The 21,288-nt window shown below is 50.4% G+C and overlaps 1 protein-coding gene across 49 annotated transcripts in view; it reads right to left on the bottom strand.

Moving 5' to 3' along the window:
- Positions 1-19,248, bottom strand: part of LOC122393517 (1-phosphatidylinositol 4,5-bisphosphate phosphodiesterase delta-4-like) — a 43,745-nt gene extending 24,497 nt beyond the window's left edge. For 3 of the 49 annotated variants that reach the window (XM_043389653.1, XM_043389641.1, XM_043389625.1), the window contains exons 1-5: positions 19,184-19,227; positions 18,200-18,326; positions 8,797-8,908; positions 3,116-3,298; positions 2,702-2,848 (exon numbers count right to left, since the gene is read on the bottom strand). In XM_043389653.1, the coding sequence (XP_043245588.1) occupies positions 2,702-2,848; positions 3,116-3,298; positions 8,797-8,857 (391 nt within the window). In that variant the 5' untranslated portion in view covers positions 8,858-8,908; positions 18,200-18,326; positions 19,184-19,227. Of the gene's footprint in view, positions 1-2,701; positions 2,849-3,115; positions 3,299-3,973; positions 5,255-5,962; positions 6,590-8,796; positions 8,909-12,726; positions 13,153-15,751; positions 16,317-18,199; positions 18,327-19,014 lie in introns of those variants that run through there. The other 46 variants (XM_043389648.1, XM_043389638.1, XM_043389618.1 and 43 more) reach the window with 28 other exon arrangements.
- Between the last annotated feature and the right edge of the window lie 2,040 nt (positions 19,249-21,288).

Here is a 21,288-nt window from a genome sequence, read left to right on the forward strand (position 1 = left end):
CACACACTCCCTTCTTGTGCCATTAGTCAAAAACAAAGGAGGTGCTCTGGACCACACGTCCAACTATAGGGCTATTGCCCTCTCAACAAGTGTCTCTAAGGTCCTTGAACTGATCCTTCTAGAGAGATTAGCGCCATATTTGCGCACCACTGACGCGCAATTCGGATTCAAAGAAGGTCACTCCACTACCCATGCTACTTTCGTTCTAAAAGAGGTCATAGAGTATTTTAACACACGGGGGAGTCCAGTTTATGCGTGCTTCCTAGATGCACGGAAAGCGTTTGACAGAGTCTCACATTCAAAGTTATTTAGTATCTTAGCCGAGCGTGGTGTGCCCGCACCGTATCTAAAGCTGCTTCTTCACTGGTATCGCTCCCAGACCTTGTCTGTAAGGTGGGATGGTCATGTATCTGACAGTTTCAGCGCAGCGAATGGGGTGAGGCAAGGCGGTATTCTGTCTCCGCTTTTGTTTAATGTGTACATTGACTCTTTGCTGTGTGACTTGCGTAGAATGAGTGTCGGCTGTTGCATAGGCATGTGTTCCACTAATGTTCTGGCCTATGCAGATGACATTGTGCTGTTGGCTCCCACCAGGGTGGGTTTACAGACACTCGTGAGTGAATGTGAAAGACAAGCGCAACTGCTGGATATGGAATTCAATCCAGATAAATCGGTGTGTATGCAATTTCTGCCCAAAAGACCTTACTCAGTATCACATCTTACCAGTTCGAGACCACCTCAGGTAGTACTCTCAGGACTACGACTTAAATGGGTGCCATGTTTTAAGTACCTGGGCCATGTAATACGAGAGGACTTGCGTGATCTCGATGACATGCGTAGGGCCAAACGTGCTCTGTATAACAATGTGAACATGTTGTTAGCAACTGTTGGCTTCGCAAAAAGAAATGTTTTAACGAAGCTCTTTAAAGCACACCTCGCCAGCCTCTATGGATGTGAGCTCTGGACCATGTACCGAGATCAGAGAGCAGCTCGCGAGCTTAGCATTGCGTATCATAACTGCATGAAGCGACTTCTTAAGGTTCCCAGATGGGCCCGTAATCATGAACTATGTCATGATCTTACAATGTTAACATGTCAAATGCAAATAGCGTATAGACAGATTCTGTTCTGGCGCCGTCTTTCACTCTCTCCCAATGCTCTGATTGCTGCCGTGTTGGATAGTCCAGCTGGCCAGGTGGGTCTGGCAGCGCAGCAGCACTTGCGACTGCGTCAGCAGTATGAGCTCAATGACTTGGATTTGTCCGCTATCTCGCCTTCTGAGCTTCATAATGTCTTTGTTGCCCGGATCGAACAAATTGTGCGTAGAAGGGAGAATGCTGAAGCTCCAGATCGGTTTGTGTACCGGATATAGGGAAACACGCATTTTACATTCGCTTCCTGTGTCTTTGTGTTTGTTGAAGTGTTGTGGTGATATGTATTGTGTATATGTACCGATTTCGGTATGAAATAAACCGTTATTATTATTATTATTATTATTATAATGCACTCAAAGCTATGACGTGAATGATTCATTGCATAGTAAACGTTACATATCGGAACTGAAGTATTTCCCGAAGACGGTACGGAATTGCAGAACCTCGTGAGAACACCAGCAATAAGGCAATTTTATGACCTGCTAGCCGAATAAAGTTCCAAATACTCTTCCGAAAACTGTCATTCGATTCCACTTAAACTGAAATACTGGCGTTCGCACTCCATCAGTTTCAATTAACTAATTACGGCAATGAAGCGTCTTCCGTCAGCGCAATTTTCAGTCGACACAGGGGTCGTAGTCGCGCGGCCCAGTGCATGGTGGGGATGCCGACCTATGTGGAGGCAGACGGGAGCATTGACCCAGGGACTGCGGGCCGCCCGCTCGTCCGAATATCTCGCCGCAGCGCACCCTCATGATTCCTGCACGTAGCGAACGCCACAAATTACGACACATGCGCCCACGTCAGTTTACCAATACTGAGCTAGGCCATCACGTAAAGTTACGGCACGTGAAGACATCGTTCTCCCTTGGATTCCGATAATTTATGACGTCATGCACGCTGCTATAAGTGGCGAAATTCTTGGCTTGGTGCCATCTAGCAAATTGAGTCTTTAAAGAGCATCCTTGAGGCAAGAGACTGACCTGTCACATTCCAAATATTTTGATACAGCACAACGGTACAATAATGCGAGCGAAAAAAACTTATGTGGCGAGCTGCACCACAGCAAAACACGGACTCGACTATTATAAAGACGGCAGGTCCTGGTCTCACGAACGGACCACGATATGGTCAATCATCGACGGGCTATCGGCCTTCCTACCCGGTTCATTGATAACGGTGAAAAGTCGGGTCTATCAACGCGTAGACTGGGCAAAGCGAGATAACGAGGTGCTGGTAATACATACAGCGATAGTGAAAGTTTACCATCGGTGCATTTAGTTCCGTTGGATCAGCAGGTATCAGGAATGCCTGAGGGCTAAACAGAAAATACAGCGCTGCCTTTGCGTGTGTCTGTGAAACAACACAAAGGGAGGACAATTTTGCTTTTTAGATTAATTAACATTAATACGATTAATCTGAAATTGTGTAAAACACGAATTCCACTGGATATCTTCCACCAATCATGATATTGAAGAAAAAGTTTGCAAACAGAAGTCGAACACGATGAGCCGCTGACGATAAAAAGCTGTGCGTGTGCCACCTACCGATGATGATGGAGAAGCAGTTCCGCTCGTCGACCAGGGGAGGCGAGCTGGGTAACTTGACGATGCGCTTCTCAACCTTGGACGCGATCCGGTTAAAGATGTCCGTCTTCCATCCTTTCCTAACATCGTGGATATCGCTTATATCCACTGGAAAAGAAAACGACAAAGGGAGGTTAATGAGCGAACGGCAAAGCGAAGAAGAACGCGCTACCTTTTGGGCTACATACTTGGTGCTACTATTGGTGAGACATTGTCGCATTTATCCCTCATGACATATTTCCCCTTAGGCATCGTCTTAGCAGTCTGGTTTATCAATACGTACATTGGTACATCGGAAAAATAAAACATCGAAACGTAAGCGCAGCCAAGCATTGATGTAGTCTCTGCATCCCACCTGCGGGTCTCTGTACTCACGGGTAGTGTTTCTTTCCACACAGACGGGCTTGTGTGAGGGCTCGTAGTTAATCTTCAGATGCTCAAAGTCGAGCGTGTATTTCCTGCGGTACCATTTGCTGAGGGACTTCACCTTCCACAGGAGGGAGCCCTTCTTCAGGAAGCCGATGACATCCTCTACGGATTTACTCCTTTCCACCGCCTCTGCAGGACAGACACAAACACAAACATCAGCAAACGGGCAGAGAGCGTCGCTAGTAGCCGGGGCGCAGCGATAGGCTCCTATAAACAGCCCCCTGTAAACTAAACAAACCATACAAGCTGAGAGTAGGTACACACAACACGACACTGCCGTGCACAATAAAGGTAAAGCACAGCATTCCACAGGCATGTCCGTTTTGCGAAATCGGAGACTGCGTAATCCGTCGAGGAATGTGCTACCCGTTGAGCTTTGGGTAAATGTTGTCTGAAGCACAAGATAGAGCTGATGCATGGCGTCGACGGTTAGCAGCCACATAGGCGCTGGATCAACTTGTCTACCAAACGGTGTTTGTGTCCTCATGGCCAGTGCTCGGATTCCCTAACGACCGGCCGGCGAGCCACACATGACTGCTCTCACGTGCTTAGGCCACCGACCGGCCGCTGGCGTAAGTCAACCCCACCAGGCACCCATTCAGAGTCGACCTTGTGCAAAATCACGACCAACGTAATGATGGCTATGTGATACACTATCAAAGTTGTAGAATTGCGAAAAAAAAATATTTCGGCTGTAGTAATGCAGACTCCAGTCCCCATCACACGCTTCCTCGACTACCAACTCCTCCCCTAGTTCCCAGGAAACTCATCTGTATCCCTCCCCAGTCCCCATCCAACACCTACTCCGTCGGCGGGCGGTCACGGCATCCTCACTCGACGCCTGGTCCGATCTCTGCCGCGCTCCTGATGCCACCATAGCAAGTTGTTGTCGAAGAATAATCCACCGTCACTTCAACACCAGACAGCCTCAACACAGTGCCAAGATTGAACGCGGTTCGACTCCAGAGCACTAAGCACGGCGCGATCCGTCAGCGCTCCAGGCAGACCTGCCCCAGTGCAGGACCGTTCACTGATAACCACAGCGTAATATCACGGTCACATTATGTCGGTCTGTCCCGATACTGGAGCGACACTGCGGGCCTCAGGGCGATACGACAGCCCAATGTATCAGGCGTGCCCCGGTGCCGGCTCGGACACGAACACACACTGCTGGCTCACAGGGCGATAACGTGGTCCGGTGTATCCGAAAACACCCGGTATAAGCTCACAAACACTGAGCCATGGGACGATACGTCGGCCAGTCTACACAGCGTAACCCATCGCTGAATTCCACACTCGCAGTTCGCAGGGCAAAATCACGGTCCAGTCTACCAGTGTGACCCGACGTGGACGCAAAAACACTACAGGCCACGGCACGGTGCGGGCGGCGCCGGCAGACTACCAAACTCCTCCCTGCTGCCAGTCTCCGGCGGCCGGCCGGCGGGTGAGCGGCGGGCGCAGCCGTGCGGGGCGCTGTCGGCAGCGGCCTGACCCGGCCGGTCGGCGCCCATCACCTCTGCAGACCCATCTCCGTCTGCGGGCGGCGGCCGGAGCTCGGTGCCGGTCGACTGCCGGTCACGCTACCCGGCCGGGCCCGCCTCCGAGCGCGCCGGGTCACCGTGCCAATTACCGGGCGCTGGGAGACGCGGGTACTGCCGACACGGCGCCCGACGGTGAGTCAACCAGCGGAGATCAACGGCAATAAGCGGAGACGAAGCTAAACCAGTGTCGGTTTTAGTCAGCGACGACCAGTGCAGCGGTGGCCCAACCAACGCACAGCAGCGGCTCAACAGCAATGATCGGCAGATCAGCCAGTGTCAGCACGATCAGCACTGCGAATCACCCGCAGCAGTCCAGTAACACCGCCACCCGCCGCTGCACACGCCACACTGCCGTGGCGCTGTCAGCCACACTGCGCTCTGCACTCTACCGGCCGAGACAGTCTTCAAACACACTGCACGGCCCTCTGATAGAAGCCACACAAACAGACTACGAGCACATGCAGGCCACTGCGCTGTACCAGCGCTGTCGGCGCAGCGCAAACACAGACTGTGAACTCGACCGCGGCAGCCGCCGCCAGTCTCCGTGGTGCTGAACACGGGCCTGTCTAATAAAAACCCGCACGTCGACCCGCTGCAATGACTGAGTGCGATGAAAACTACGTCCCATTTGATGCCGGTAAATGATTTGAGTGTCACGAAGTTCCCGGCGGGCGGTTGTATGATGACGAGCGTTTTTCAGAGATCATGAACCCACCCCGCGGTAATCAGACGCCGTTACCGTCTGCCCTAGAGCCGCCACTGAGCACTGAGCAGGCGTTCTGTTTTATAACGCGTGGCACCCGCAGGCCCCCCCCCCCTTTACGAACCGGTGCGCGTTCCGATCTAGAATGACAATCGACCAGTTGGCGGTCGGCCGGGTCGGATGGTAGTGACATGAGGAGTTGCACAACACCAAACTAAGGGGAGGGGTCGCACATGAGCGCTGAATCACGTTCACGGGGATGATCCTGTGAACGAGTGACGCAATAGTAGGAAAAAAACATAACAAATGGAATACAAACTCAAGACAAGCAAAACAAGCCTTATCATCAAATGCAACACGTGAACAGTGCACAGCGTGATGATGGACTGATGGATCAGTCAACGTCTTTACAGGCCCGGTTCCTGAGGCTCAGACTCCCCAGCAGCACATCAACAAATACAGCCGGTCGGACGGGTTGGTTAGCAAATCTGAAGGCCGCATAATCTTCCAGCCGCGAGCAGCCAACAGCAGACGCTCCGCTCCGCTTACCGCGCTCCCAGCTGTGGTAGAAGTTCTCAAAGTGCAGATGCAGCCCTCTGCGCTTCGGACGGTGTTCATGATGCGTGGGAGCGTCCCGGGGCACCACCCGGACTGTGCGCGGCCGCATCCTTCACTGGCATCGCCCGCTGAGGCTCAACCCGGCCGACCGGAGGAAGTGCCGCTGTCCGGTGCGGTCAAACACACAAACACACTGGCGGACGGAGCCGTGTGTATGTGAGAGTATACAGAGCGGTCGCCAGGCCGGCCGTTTAACCTCGCCCGGCTGTGGACACCGGCAGTTGCTGGTGGACAGAGGTCCGACGGCGGCAGCGACCGCCGGCCTGGGGCCGCGCCGCCAGCCCTGGAGGTTCAGCAGCTCGGCACCGGGAAGCCTCAGCACCAGACACACAGACACCAGGTGGTGCGTGACCCAGTCACCGAACATACGAAGCTCAACACCGCATCTCAACAGTTCCAACGGCGGGTAGCCTCGACTCCGAACAGCTTATGCAATATGCAGAGGATGGTTCCAACACTGCAAACCAGACGACGCGCAACCCCGCAATCACGCCAGACAAATCCGTCACCAAACACCAACGTGCTCCGTGACCTCGTCACAGCCCCAGTGACCGGGGCACACTGCAGCCTGTCCGCCACCTCACAGATAGCGCGGCCAAAGATCCCCGGGTCGCGATATACGCCGCTGCCGTCGCCAAGCCCACCGCGATACAGCGCTGTCGGCCACAGTACTGTCGGTCACATCCACGGTGCACTGAAGTGGCGGAACTAGCGCAGATGATTCACTGCCATCGTCCATTGGTAGCCCACATACGCAACGGCAGGTCTTCCTGTGGCGGGTCAATGTCAGTTGGTGATGGACGGTTGTAGAGCGCACCAGCTGTGAGGTCTATGTACAACCTCGCCGGGTCAATGTCAATCACTTGTCATCAGCAATACCTCTCAGCTGTGGCGGTAAGACAATCCAATATCTCGCCAGTTGTGACGGTAATTGACAATACCTCTCAGCTGAGGTGGTCAGTGATCACTGGCAGTATCGTGCTTACTGCTTATAGTTACAACGGTCACTGGTAATCTCTTCGCAGTCACAGACGAGATTTTCGCACAACAGCGGTCTCCACTGGTCTCTCCACTGTGCTGCAGGCTTGGAGAATTCACTCAGTGGCTGTGCAGGCTTCCTCCTCGGCACCAGCTGTGGACTGTCCCGGCGCGGTGCCACAATCACGACTGCGGTGCGCGTCTGGTCGCCGCCCATTACCCGGGCACACGCGCCGCCAGCGTCCTATCAAAACACACACATGCGCGTCGGCTCACGGCGCCGGCTGCCGGCTGGGGCAGTGATCGCGACACGGTCATAAAGCCCCCAACTGCCCCCTCCCCGGAGGGTCGCGACGGCAACAGAGGCCGGACAAGTGCCAGCGTGCGGCCATCAGAGGCCAGACAGCCGCTTTGACCTGTCAGCTACCGATAATCGGACAACTGTCAGACACACTCCGGTACGGACCTAACAGAGGCAGGACAAGTGCCAGCATGGTCAGACGCAGACGGCTGAACAGTGCCCAGTTCCGTGGCGTCTGCTACCAACGACTGAAAAACTTCGAGCCAAGCCAGTTGCCGACGGCTGGACAGTGGGCATTAGACAGCGAGTAGCCGTCAGCCGTTAACGGCTCAGCACTGAAGGCCAGACATCTCCCACCAGCCCGTCCTGCGCCTTCTCAGCTACCCTCGTTCCATTTCTCGGTGAAGTCGACCAGCAGGCTGAGCACTTCAGCAGTCGTCCCGAACTGCCGCTTTTGTCAGAGGAGTAGAAGGCTTGCAGTCCCGTAGCTAAGGCGACTGGGACGAAGATAAAGACATGCCTAAAAAGTAGTACACTGTACACTGTACAGTGTACAGATAGGAAAGATTATAAGCTCACGTCCCCTAGTCATAAATCAACAAAATACTTTGATAGTGATAAAAACGCCGGACTAGCCGAAGCAAACGCGGGATCCATAACGATCAACTTTAAACCGGCAGGCCAATGCTGTATATGGACTCGAGCGAGCAGTGCCAATGCCGGATCCAGAGAAGCCTGTTGGAGCTGGGTAGCTTAGTCCAAATGGCCCCGTACTGAAAGCTGGCAGTAGTAGAGTTCGATTTGATTTTCGTTGCCACTTGATCGAACATGGCCTCTCCGGTCAAAACACCCACTACCCCGTGTCAAAGACGAGTTTCTCGTCGCCTGTAGCACATCAGTTGAACCTCCCTCCGTGTCAATCCCTCTAAAGCAATAAGCATGCATAAACAATATTAACTCTTCCCTGAGCCATCGCCCCAGCCAACCCGTGACGAACAAGAAAGTAAAACGCGAGTGGTTAAACGTAAACACGAATACGGTGCTAGTGTTTTCTGGTGCAGTACGTTCAAACATGAATTACGAACAGGCATAGACGAGAAACGTTACAAGAATGGTAGTACCAATAAACGGTTAAATAACTAATTCCGTGCCTTCAAGCATGCGTAATGAGCCCAATACCAACGTATTTCAATACCAGAAATAAAAGAAATATCGACCAAAAAAACATCATTATAACGAAAGATTAAATGTTCACCGAATCAAGCAATGAAATCCAACCATATCTGCATCAGGTTGGAGAAAATAAACGAAATAGGAGAACTGCCGAGAGCAGAAATTAGCCAGAACATCAATAAATACCATACAGCGTGAGTACTAAGCCCACCGGCCACTCTTCAAGCTACACAGACACCGATCTAGACTAGGCCAGGCGGCCCGACGAACAGACATCGCTTCTCGGCCAAAGGGCCGGCATGCAGCACATTACTTGGACGCCGCTTGGTGCGCGGAGGAGCGGTCGGCTGGCCGGCCGTCACGGCAGGGCACATGGCGCCGTGACCTCAGCTGGGTCAGGTCAGGTCAGCAGAGCTCGGCAGGGCCTGCAATCAGCGCGCCAGATGCGTGAAGTCCCCGCCAGGCGGTCGCGGCGACGCTTCGGGGTTCAGCCAGGCTACACACAGCGTCAGCATAAGACCACCCGTCGATCACTGAGTTCAGCAGCCACCAGCCAGCCGGGCAGCTAGGTCACTGTATCACAGACTAAAGAGCGTCAGCAGCCCCCGGCCAGGCAGCTATGTGGACTGCATCACAGCGCGCAGCCGCAAAGCGACCGTCACTGTATCGTAGCGCGCAGCCCGCAAAGCCGGCGGCGATAGCCGATAACCAGTGCCAATACCAAAACACTCCGCCACCGGCACGACTCAATGGGTAAGCCAAAACAAATGCCCATGTAGATTGTAGAATGTGTCATATAGTTATCAATACTGTTGAATTAAAGATCACCCAGCATGGTGACCTTTAGTTCAACCAGCTTTGTTTATAGTCTTTGGTGCAAAGTGTCTGAGCGTGAGCACGTCCATCGAAATCAAGTGACTCATATCTGAAAAGAGGCTGACGGAGCATCGCTCGTCAGTGCAAAAGGGTCAACCTGACGTCACTAGGCTGATGTGACAGCCTCATATTTCTGGCCAATCCTGGAGCCGGACATCAGTCCATGACGTCAGCTCACGATCATCTGGATGACGTCACCCGGCGGCCAGACGCCGTAACGCTCGACTGGAGATCGTGCAGTGATGACGTCACCGTATCTAGGTGACGTCACCCCTGCTCGGCCGCATACTGTGCGAGGTGACGTCACCGCATACGATCGCCGCTGACGTCATCATCTCAGCAGTAGAGCGGTATTCTTGCCTGGTGAAACGGGCGAGTGCTCGGCCGGTGACTGGCAGGTATCCTCCTCGTCTCATGGTGATGGCGAGTACACTATCATTGTTTGTTATGTTTGCAGGCATCATATCGTGTTTGCATAAATGGGGTAAAATTGTATGATGTGTTTGATGCTAGCAAGCATAAAATCGATCCAACAAGAAGCAAACTGCTAATAAATAAAAATAAACCTTCCAAACAGAAACGTGAATGAAGCCGAGCTACCACTTAAAAGCCATGAAGTGCGACGCGTGCATTGATGGCATGTGCCAAGAATAAATTGATCACAACCTTTCCTAGGCGAGCCGCATTCGAGAAGCAACTCCTCCAAGTCCGAACAATCATCCGAAAACTCGGAAGAATCGTCTGAAAACGGAGTTCAGGTCACAAACATGCTACAGGGAGCTCCTGTCAGTTCAGCTTCAGTCTATACTCCGTCACTGACCCTGTAATGAATGTTGCGTTTCAAAGAACGGATACGACCATTTCATGTTAATGGTTGATGGCCAATGCCATAGAAAGCACATATATAGGTATCCACACTCCACAGTTCCTTTGTATAAGTGAAGGTCCTCAATTTTCATAAATTTTCATGAACAGGCAACAATTAAACAGCCATACTTCTGCCTGTCACTCCGAGCGCTGAGCGCCGCGGTGACAAGCCAGAGCCGTGCGGTGCAGTATAACATCAGGCGTTCGTCACTAGCGCCATCTATGAGACGAAATACAACTTTTAGTTTCAGCGTACCGTACCGTATCAGTGTATCACTAAGCATTACACTATGCAACAAAAAATGAAAGATTTTCTGTTCCTGGAAAGCGACCGATTTTTTCTGCTTCATTGGGTCCTATCATAACCGAAATGGGCATTTGTTTTGATCTGAAAACGCTTTTACGGTTTTCAGAGACGATTTTCGATTTTTGGCCCCGAAATTCGGTTTTTGGCCCACCGTGTCCGGTGTAATTGAGTAATCGACTCGTGGTAACTTTCATCGCCTTTCCTATGCCACAAGCTTTCGAATGATATCCAGTTTTGTATATTTGCGTGTAAAAATAACGTCATAAATCTATGTTAAATTAAGAAAATGTTGAAATTTTGTAAAAATTTGACATTTTTTTATATTTCCTTTCACAATAGAGAAAAAACTTAAGACCCTATCCAAATTCTGAGCCCAGTTCCTTGAAGAGCATTCAATTTCCGTTCGGAAGGTACTTTTTTAGTGCATTTCATCGGATTCCTGTGGCGTCCAGATTGAGTTAACCCAAACACATATCCTAGGTCATATCACATAGCATTAACCTGATAACGTATGTTAACGCCATAGGGTCAACGAGGGGTCAACTGAGATCATATTGTTGACCCATTGTGACCTCGGGTCACACGCAGGAACTTACTTTTGAGCAGTCCTGTCGCTCAGAATCTTGATCTGTACCTCCATTTGTTAGAATGGTTCTTCATGCACTGAACACATATTGTCATGGAAATGGCTGGGGGCCCGTTTTTCCAGTGACTCAATCTGGACGCCTCAGTAAACCGATAAAATGCACTAAAATAGTACCTTCCGAACGGAAATTGAATGCTCTTCAAGGAACTGGGCTCAGAATTTGGATAGCGTCTTTAGTTTTTTTCCTCTCTTTTGAAATGAAACCGAAAAAAATGTCAAATTTTTACAAAATTTCAACATTTTCCTACTTTAACATAGATTTATGACGTTATTTTTACATGCAAATATGCAAAACCGGATATCATTCGAAAGCTTGTGGCATCGGAAAGGCGATGAAAGTTACCACGAGTCGATTACTCAATTACACCGGATACGGTGGGCCAAAAACCGAATTTCGGGGCCAAAAATCGAAAATCGTCTCTGAAACCGGAAAAGCATTTTCAGATCAAAACAATTGCCCATTTCGGTTATAATGACACCCAATGAGTTCAAAAAAATCGGTCGTTACTCAGGAACAAAATGACTGTTGCATAGTGTTATCGGACTCGGGGCCGTAAAACTCTTTGATAAAAGTGCCGCAAATCCGTTTGGCCCAGCATTCCATCTTTGCGAGTCGGCTACAAAGTACAAACCAGCCCGTGATGGACACTGCCCGGCCGGCGCATCCGGGGGCAGGGAGGTGATGACGATACAGGGGGGGGGGGGGGGGGGGAAGGGACGCTGCAAACCGGACTGAGGCGCTCCCTGCCGGCAAACGCTACCGAACTTCCGTACAGACTTTGGTACCATAACGTCATCAGATGCACGCTATGGCCGGTAGCTCCGTACATACACCATGGTCTTCCCTTCTAGGAGGAAGGCACAGGTGTGATCAGGAGCGGTACCAACTAAAACAATGACCTGGCGCGGCGCCCGACATGACCCGCCGCCCACGTCCCACAGGATCGGGCGTGGTCCGTGACAACACCCGACAACAGCCCAGATAGTACCGGGGGTAGAGCCGCGGGCTACTGCGGGAGGGACGCCGAGAGCCTGAGGGCTGCGGCAGATGTAGTAAATATGACTGATAAGTGATAGGAGGGCCGCCGGAGCCCGGAGGTGCGGCCGGGGATGCTGTTCCGCCGTGGTTAGAGCTTAACTGACAGCATGTGGCCGCTAAACATAATTTTCTCATGATAAGGCTACACCAGCCATCAGCACTGTCCCATATGATCTGAGTCTCACTGGTACAGGCCTGTCCATTGGGGCAGCCTCAGACCTCAGCCAACTCTCGTGCTCTGGACGCGCTCGAGCCACGCCCACCCATTGGGGTGCCGGCACCGCGCAGCACCGTCAATGCAGCACGACCCCGGGCGTTCACGGCCATCAGACACGGGACAGCACACAGTCGGGCGCTGCTTTCAGCACTCAGTAGCCAGCTGGGCGTGTCGGGTCGAAAAGTTGGCAGGGTGCCGCCGACGGAGTCCCGCCCCGACCGTCGTCTGAGTCTCCAGGCCCGGCGCGAGGGCAGGAGTTCCACAAGGGTCGCCTCGCCCCTATTCACTCACCCTGAGCCTCATGAGCCTTCTCAGCGCGTCGCACAGCCTCGTTGTGTTCCATCAGCTCGTCAGCCAGGGAGCGTGTCTGACGCCGACGGCACAGCTTCAGGCAGTCCATAACACGGAGCCGTTCCACTGACGACTGAACACGCCCGATACTTCACCCGTCACAGTCGCAGCTCACACGGTCCCGCCTGCAGCCGACTGACTGGGGACGGCCGGTCCGCCGCCGCCCACCCCTCCCCTCCAGCCGGACTCGGCAGGCCCGCGTGCAACCGCCGATCCCGCGGCGCCGCCGTCACTGCCGTCAGCGTCGGACTCCAACGACGGAACGCGCCGTTCCACAACAGGCCAGCGGCGGCGTGGGCGGCGTTCCGGCGTTGCCGGCTGCTCCGAGCACCGCCTAGCCGGCCTTGGCGGAATCGGTGAAAATACGAGCCGATCCGCGGTGGCTGCCTGACTGGGCGCCGCAGCCGGGCTCAGGTGTGATGAGGCCGAGGGCGCACCCAATGAGAGGGGCTGGCGATAGGTGACCCCGGCGGCCTGGACGAATGAGCTATCGAGGTTTGGAACGCTCTCACGCGAGTGATTCAGCGGGCAAAGCTTGATGCTGCTCGAGAAAATAAAGTCAAGTGTGAAGTGCATGATCGTAGAAACAAAAACGTCACTCAGAAAACAGCCTGCTGATAGAGCGCTACTTGATAGAAGTTTACACTTGACAAAACATTAAACGGCCACAACATGCCTGAGAACATAAAGCTTGTAAAAAAAAAAAACTGTTGAGACGGAATTCCAATTGCTCACCATAAGATAGATACACGTAAGTTAAGTCACCAATAGAAATATAGTTAACAGATTAAAAGAACAATGGAAATGGGTAATATGTAGGCCGATGATATGTTGCAGGGAAAACACAGTACCGATTCACACCATGATTTGCATTATCAGGTTAACAGGATAGTTCTGACCAAACGATTTCCTAGGAGCGGATGGAAGTCAGACCATACGGGCATGGTTCAGGCACGAACCGGATCGATTACGTTCAGCCGGGGGACGGACCAAGACCCACCAACTGCAACTACGGTTCAATCTGGAGTCAAACCGGACCAATTCAGTCTACCTGAGGTCGGTCCGGACCAGTCAGATCAGCCAGCTGGTGGCTGAAGGCGCGTTGCTGCTACTGATGTAGCACAATGAGACTGAAAATCGACACTTTCGTATCAGACCAAGACAAGTAAAAGCAGAGATTCTGAGCCTCTCGTCAACCACTGGACTAGTGCAGCCAGTTCGGGACCCCGCGTGGGCGGACCTCAGTTGCCGCATTCCAGTCCAGCCGGACCGGAAAGACACCGGCGGCGAGCGGGAAACCGCGGGCCGCACGGCCCGCGCCGCTCCAATCTTACCGTGCTATCAACCATGAACGACTCTGCCGTAAAATGTGACAGGGCTACCTGTCAAGCAAAGCTGTCCGCGTTACACAAAAAAAAATGACTTACATATTACGCAGGTTTATGAAATCGGCGCTATAACAGCCTGTCCCACCCAACGCCAATCTAGACAACTACATGGGATGGATGAGCTCCCCGTTGAACAGAAGGTTGAGCTTCCTGTTGTATACGGTATTCACCATTCTAGTGTCACAAAACATCCTGTGGCCTGCGTTGAGCGCTCTACTGATGTTAACCTCTGAGTGGCGTGGGACAGCCATGAGTCACCACTCGACGCAGCGGAGCACACCCACTTCAGAAACAAATCCGGGACGCATAGCCCCAGTCCCAAGCCAAGCCTTACCGACGTCTTGAAAAACCTTTTGGAAAACTATGCGATGCGTTCCACTAGTTACAAAATGCGTGCTTGCACATATCAGGGGTTAAAAGGAATAAGGTGCGTGGCTGCATCGGTTTGTAGAAAGCAGGATAAACCCTTGTGAGCCAAGTAGTACACCAGATGTCCATTATTATCCCAATGTCATCCGGAATGAACTGTCGATAAACGGCAGAGTGTATCCGTTGCACCTTTTTCGTGATCGCGTGACTGTATAGCTCAAGGCGCTGTGAGAAGTGACATCACCCGGCACTTCACTGACAATCAAACGGCGCCGACAGACGCACCAGCAAGGGCGAACAATCTACATACCCACGGCTGCAAGTACAGCGTCAGCGTGAAACTAGCGACGCCGAATGTCAGGACACCACGCTAAGCCTTCGAACCTGAACGGAATATGGACCGAGTGTGGCTTGAATTATCTGTAAGAATATTGGACTTGACAAGGAACGTGACACTTAGGGAGCAACTAACATCTATACGCACTAATACGAGGCTTTTGGCAAATGTGAAGAAATTCATTTATGTTGACTTCTGATTAGATCTCAACTAAACTCTTCCAGCTTGTCACAACGGTTTATAAGCATGAATAAACGTCTCGAGTGTTTAGGGCGCCAGCACTGCACTTATCATAGGAATGTATACATATGCATTATCATTACGCCAAGGCCAGGTCGTGACTGTGAGTACAGAATAACTGACTTGAACCGGTGTTTGCAGACTGTGAAAGAGCTCAGTGACAGCGCCGGCATGCGTGGAAATATATGGAACTGTATACACAGACACGATAGGAACGAATGACGACACATGTTTGGTGATAGTTACGTGTCGGTATCCGTATCTCAGCGATTCTGAGACGTTACAATCACATGTCCACCATGTTCCCAGAATAAGAGCAGAAATGACTTATCTGTCACAAGATTGGTGCACAAAGAAGACCAATGCTCAGCGACATAAAGGTAACAATGAAACGACTAGTCGAATTTCACTACCTTGAAATTCCGAGCAGTTTGAAATTTAGAGGATCCGCGATTTTCTAAAACAGTCATGTTGACCTTATGGAATGCGGAGGGTCTTATTGCAAATTTGAAAAACTTGAAGACGCAAGACATGAATTGAATACCACCGATATTCACAGACCAAAACTGCCCCTGGCCAACCAGAGACAGTTCACAAAGAAACCAGAGATGCACGGTCATGAAAACCTTACCGATTTTCCAGCTGTTGTAAAAGTTCTCGAAGTTGATGGACTTCCTCTCCTGCTCGGGATCAGTGTGATCGCTGACCGTCGTCTGACGGCGCAGTTTCCGCAGCCCGGAGAGCATGGTTGACTGAGTCCGCCCGCGAACGACGGAGGGAGCAACCTGTAATGGCTCGGCACTTAGCCGCACAAAAGGACGATCCACCAGCCGCTCGCCTCGGCATGGCTCCCGCGAATGGATTCGTGGGCGGACCAACGAGACACGAGGCAATAAAATCCAGCCGAAAATTCTCAGATCGACAGTCGTTCACAACAGCGACGAACCAGTTCGGAGTTGGTAGACGACAGAGTCAATACGATTTCTTCGCAGATCGGATGCCACACACCATCACCAGTCCTCAAATTGTCTGTTCTGTTGGAGCACGGCCTCTCAGACGAGTCTGCAGCGCTGGGCTGAGCAACAGCGATCCGTCCACAACGACACTTCGCCAACTGCGACACAGGAGCGAGAATGGAGACAGCGCCGACAAGGGGCCGAGCAGCGGCGTGCCTCTCAGCTCCGCAGGCAGACTACACGCCGCGCCCCGCTTCTATCGAGTCGGCGGCTATCGCACCACCGGCCAGATAGTAGCCAGGAGGGCCAGAGAGTAACCTCGACGCCGAAACGACCACATACCCATCCAGCAGACAGCGGAGCCACGCGGGCTCCGGGGCTGCAGTACCGAGAAATATGCACAACTTGAATTAAAAGTGTTCGATTCATGCGGATATGCAACAGATCAACAACAAATGCTTAATGCTGGCGTTAAATCCGTTAAAAAGAGATGACAAGAATGTAAGATAATGTTTTTGCGTACCTGAAAAAGAGAACTGATATGACGGACATGACCGGACGTCAGACAGTCGCGTCTTGGGCCAGGGGTCGATGATCCCTGTTCTATGGGGTCATGAAGCATCAGCGGCTAAGGGGTGTTGGCCGTTATACGGCCCCGTTGTGATGCCCAAAATGTCGTGAACATGTCGCGAACTAATCGTGAACTCGATGTACGGTACGTCCGTGTCCAATTCGTAAAAGTTCGTGACAGCCGTGGCCCGTGGGCCGGCATGGCGCACATTGTCACGCACTGGCACGGCTCCTCCGACATCGATCATACGGGTTCACGACGAGTTCACGGACAGTTTGCGCTTAGTTCACTACTCGGTCGCGAAATTTTGACGTTAACAAAACTCTGAAATCTGAAGATTTAAAAAATTAATCGTTTAAACATAACACCCAGTTACGACGAGTTAACGCATACTTCACGTCTATTTACAACTAGCTTGCGTACTGGCACGACTAGGCCAGAGGTAGCATTGTGTGCCACAAAATCGTGTTGTGCCCTGACACTTGCACGACTTTTGGTCAAGATTATATCGTGGCAAGCCGTGCCATTTTTGTGCATGAACTGGGATAGCTCCCGCACTGTTCACGACTAGTGCACGACCAGTTCACGAATAATTCATGAATGCGTGCCCATAAGTGTCCACATTAACATGGACTGGTATGACGACTTCACGCATACTTTTTGCATAGTTTGCGCATAGTTTACGCACTTCCCGCATTGGCACGTCGAGTTTGCGCAATTTGTGCCGACTTGGGCACGCCATATAAAAATGGGGCCTCACATTTACCAATGTAAGCTCCGTGACCTAGCCTGACCCATCGTGACCTCCGGTGACCCAAATGTCCTAACCGTACCTAATGTGACCAGTTTGACCTGGCTGCCGTGGCTGGACTGACCTATCGTGACCTTGGCTGACCTCTGTGACCTGGCCTAACACATCGTGACCTCTGTGACCTAACCTGACACCGTGTGACCTTATTTGACCTCTGTGGCCTAACCTGACCCAGTGTGACCTAATCTCACCTCTTTGACCTGAAATGGCCTGTTAAATACATTTTCGGTCATAATTTCCCTTCTAGACGTCCAATCGACTCGGGAAAAACACCAAACAATTCCGAATTTCGCGCTGCAAAGCAAGCCAAGATCCACACATTGACACGGACCGGTACGACGAATTCACGCATACTTTTCGCATAGTTTGCGCATAGTTTACGCACTTCCCACACCGTCTCGACGAGTTCACGACGAGTTCACGAACAGTTTGCGCATAGCTCACGATCCGGTCGTGAAATTTTGTCGTGAACAAAACTTTAAACATTTCAAAATTCGCGTCCCGAGGCCCGACATGGCACGAAATCACGATTTAACGCACAATTCACGTCAGTTTATGACTTATTTGCGCACGGGCACGATTCGATTCGTACCAATGCGTGACACAAAATCATGCAAGTGTCAGGTCCTCTTAAGTGTCAGCCTGGCCTTTGTCATCACTAGCCATGAGATGTGATGGCATCTGAAAATAAATAAACACCCATTCAATTGCTACGTGTAATGGATTTTCAGGGGTACTTACCATTAAGTTCAATTCCATTAACATACTCCTCAACCTTATCCAAATTAGGATAGATCTGAGATTGTCCATCAGCTGCCATTGTTACAGGTTTCCAACTGCAGAATATCTGAGACTGCAACAATTCAACCTAAAAAAGAAAGGCATATGTAACACATTGCAATGGGAAGTATGCCACAGATCTCTTGAAAGAAAGAACATTAGAGCTCTTTGGTGACACAAGGAATTATCCCACCCCAAGAACTAAAAGAATTCACAAAATAAAAGCATGAAAGGAAATCACACACCAACACACTATTTTAGCCAGGGAAAGTGACACAGTCACACAAGACCTGAATAATCATTATATTTTTCACTAAATCATAACACACCAGCAACTGCACTGCCAACAAACTCAAACTCAGCACAAAATCAACACACAATCTTATTGTTTGTGTTAGGTTACTGGTTAGGTTAGGTAATATAAGGTTCAGTTCAAGTTAGGTTACCTATGCAAGTTTGGGTTAGGTTAGGTAAGGAAGTAGGCACATGGGTGGAATCTGAAAACAGGGTGCCGGAGGGCATGTGCCATGTAAGTCACCTGATTACTGTGAAATTATCCATGTTTAAATGCCTTGTAGCTACCGGCTGCCATGTGACAATTTAAAGAGCCTTGATCAAATCGCCCCAGGTGCCCTGTTTCAAATTTCACCAGCACATGGAAGGTAGGTACCAAATCAAGGATGATGGAGGTCAAGGTGAAATGATAAATCTAACATCACTAAAGCAAGGCAAAATATAAAGATCGCATTGTGCTCCCAAAACAATTATTACCAAACCTTTCAAGCGAATAAAGATCAAAAGTAAACCACCAGACGACTGATCCGGTGCAGGGTATATCATATTGATATTGATCCGGTGATCCCAAGTCGAAAGTATTTCAGGCATCAAAACAACTTGAAACACGCAAGACACCTGAAATGTTACAGTGCTGCTACTGGCTGCTACCGCTCTGCCTTGGCTCTGCCCGTCACGCGGCACGCCCAAGCTGCACTACACTACCTTGACCTACTGGTCGGGCCATGACCGCAGTGTGTTCTGTAAGCACTGTTGGCATCGGCTCATGATATTGCTAGCCGATCTAATAACATTTTCTATTTCCACCAAAAGAATAATTACTGTGATTATTTACAGTGTGTTTGCTTTTTTGTAACAATATTTATCACCTTTTCATAGGTTCTGCCTATGTCTTTGCATACAATATTTAAAATACGCAAAAAACATCAAAACATCTCGCCCGTTTATGAAAGCAGAAACTGTGGTGAAGTCCTAGAATAGCGTATTTTGTCTTTTGATCACAATGTTTGTCTCAAAAGCCAGATACCATATGTAATAAAAAACTTTCTCCTTCCCCTGTTAATAGCAAATTAATATTTTTTTATGTTGTGGATTCATTTGAGTTAGTATGCTGTTAACAGCAAAACAGGTTTTCAAACACTATTTTTTATGTAACTATCCATCATATTGAAGCATATTTGATAAAAGTCAAACCATTTTGATGAAATGTTTTACTAATTCCCCTGTCCGTAGATATAAAATGGCCTTGTCCGAGGATATGGCAGCTGGCGGTATTTTACATTTAGCGCGCACGCCGGAAACACTTGAATAAATTTGGTGTGAAAAAAGGCTCTCTCTATCGTCTGGATAAAAATAGGCCCCGCCCATCCCAATCAGCTGCTGCATGACGAGTTGATGACGACAACCACTACTTACCAGCAACCAATCTAGGGATAGCGTACGTGACAGTAATGGTGCAGCGGTTGCAAAATATTACATTGTTATTCAAACGGTTTTTGCTTTTAGGGCCTTGTTAGATGAGGATGAGGTTAGATTAGATGAGGTGTTGATGCAGGCAGGTATTTTTTTAAAATATTTTTTTGACAATTTTTTGCCCTTGTTTTACTTAATAGCTGAACTCGGGACCACCTACTCTAAACCTTATTTTATATAACATGTCAATGCTGATGCTGTCTTGAAATGTGAAATTTAGACAATGGTAATAGGAATAATGAATAGCAATTTCACCAACAACATTTTAATCTCTAGGAAGTGCAATTAAAATTAAAATCACTGTCTGCCACACTGCTCCGATCTTGGTCATGCAACCAACGTTCATGGGTGGTGTTTCACGGCAGAGCACTGCAGTGCGCTGCGTCATGCGTGTGTCAGAGCATTGGGTTTCCATGACAGTGTCAACAAACTTCACTGTGACGCTAAGCTATGACAGCATCCCAGAACGCTAGCACGCTGCGGTACCAGCACCAGCAGCATGCTAGCAGTATTTGAACTCAAACCTCTGTTCTTGGTACGGTTTTTCAGAACCTCTCACTCTGTTCCAAACGCGATTCATCATAAACTAAGAGATCACATGCAACGTCATTTGAGTGATGCTATGGTATGCCGTAGCTACCAGTGCACACAGTGTCTGGATGGTGAAACAGGGCCATTATTAATCACATTTGCTTTGCTTTGTTTCAGCAGAATCCTGTCTGCACATGGGAGGAGCGCAACAAAAGCCCATCAAGTTCATGCATGGCAGTGGATCTCAACAGGAGAAAACCAGAAAGAACATGGATGCTTGTAGATTGCAGTTGTACACTGCTGTTATCACCTGATGTGCGTGGCTGGCATTGCTCCTGGCAAGAACCACCTGCAAGTGATGAGATGGTGCCTCAGTCTTTGAGTGTGCTGCAGTGTGAGAGGCGCCCTGATCTCTACTTTGTGATGGGTTTCCATTGGAGGTTCAACTGAGAAGTGAGAACTGACTGTGACCATGCTTGAGCATGCCAGTGGAGCTTTACATGCTTAGGGCAGCTTTTGAACAGATGCTGACCATGGCATGTCCCATCCAGTTATCACGTGCACAGAATGGTGGGGGGAGGGCAACTCTGGGCTCTTGAGTCAGCCCTACCTGCACAGGGGGTACAGATGGCCGCTTACGTTTGGTGTGTCCTGCACTGCATTATCAAGCCCAGTCTGCACCACAGGCAATGGGTCGGGCTGCACTATATTAAAGGCAGACTATCTTGCAAAGGAGGCTGGCATCCTCTCCC

This window comes from Amphibalanus amphitrite, unplaced genomic scaffold (genome assembly GCF_019059575.1).
Source record: "Amphibalanus amphitrite isolate SeventyFive unplaced genomic scaffold, NRLGWU_Aamphi_draft 000539F_arrow, whole genome shotgun sequence".
Classification (NCBI taxonomy): domain Eukaryota; kingdom Metazoa; phylum Arthropoda; class Thecostraca; order Balanomorpha; family Balanidae; genus Amphibalanus; species Amphibalanus amphitrite.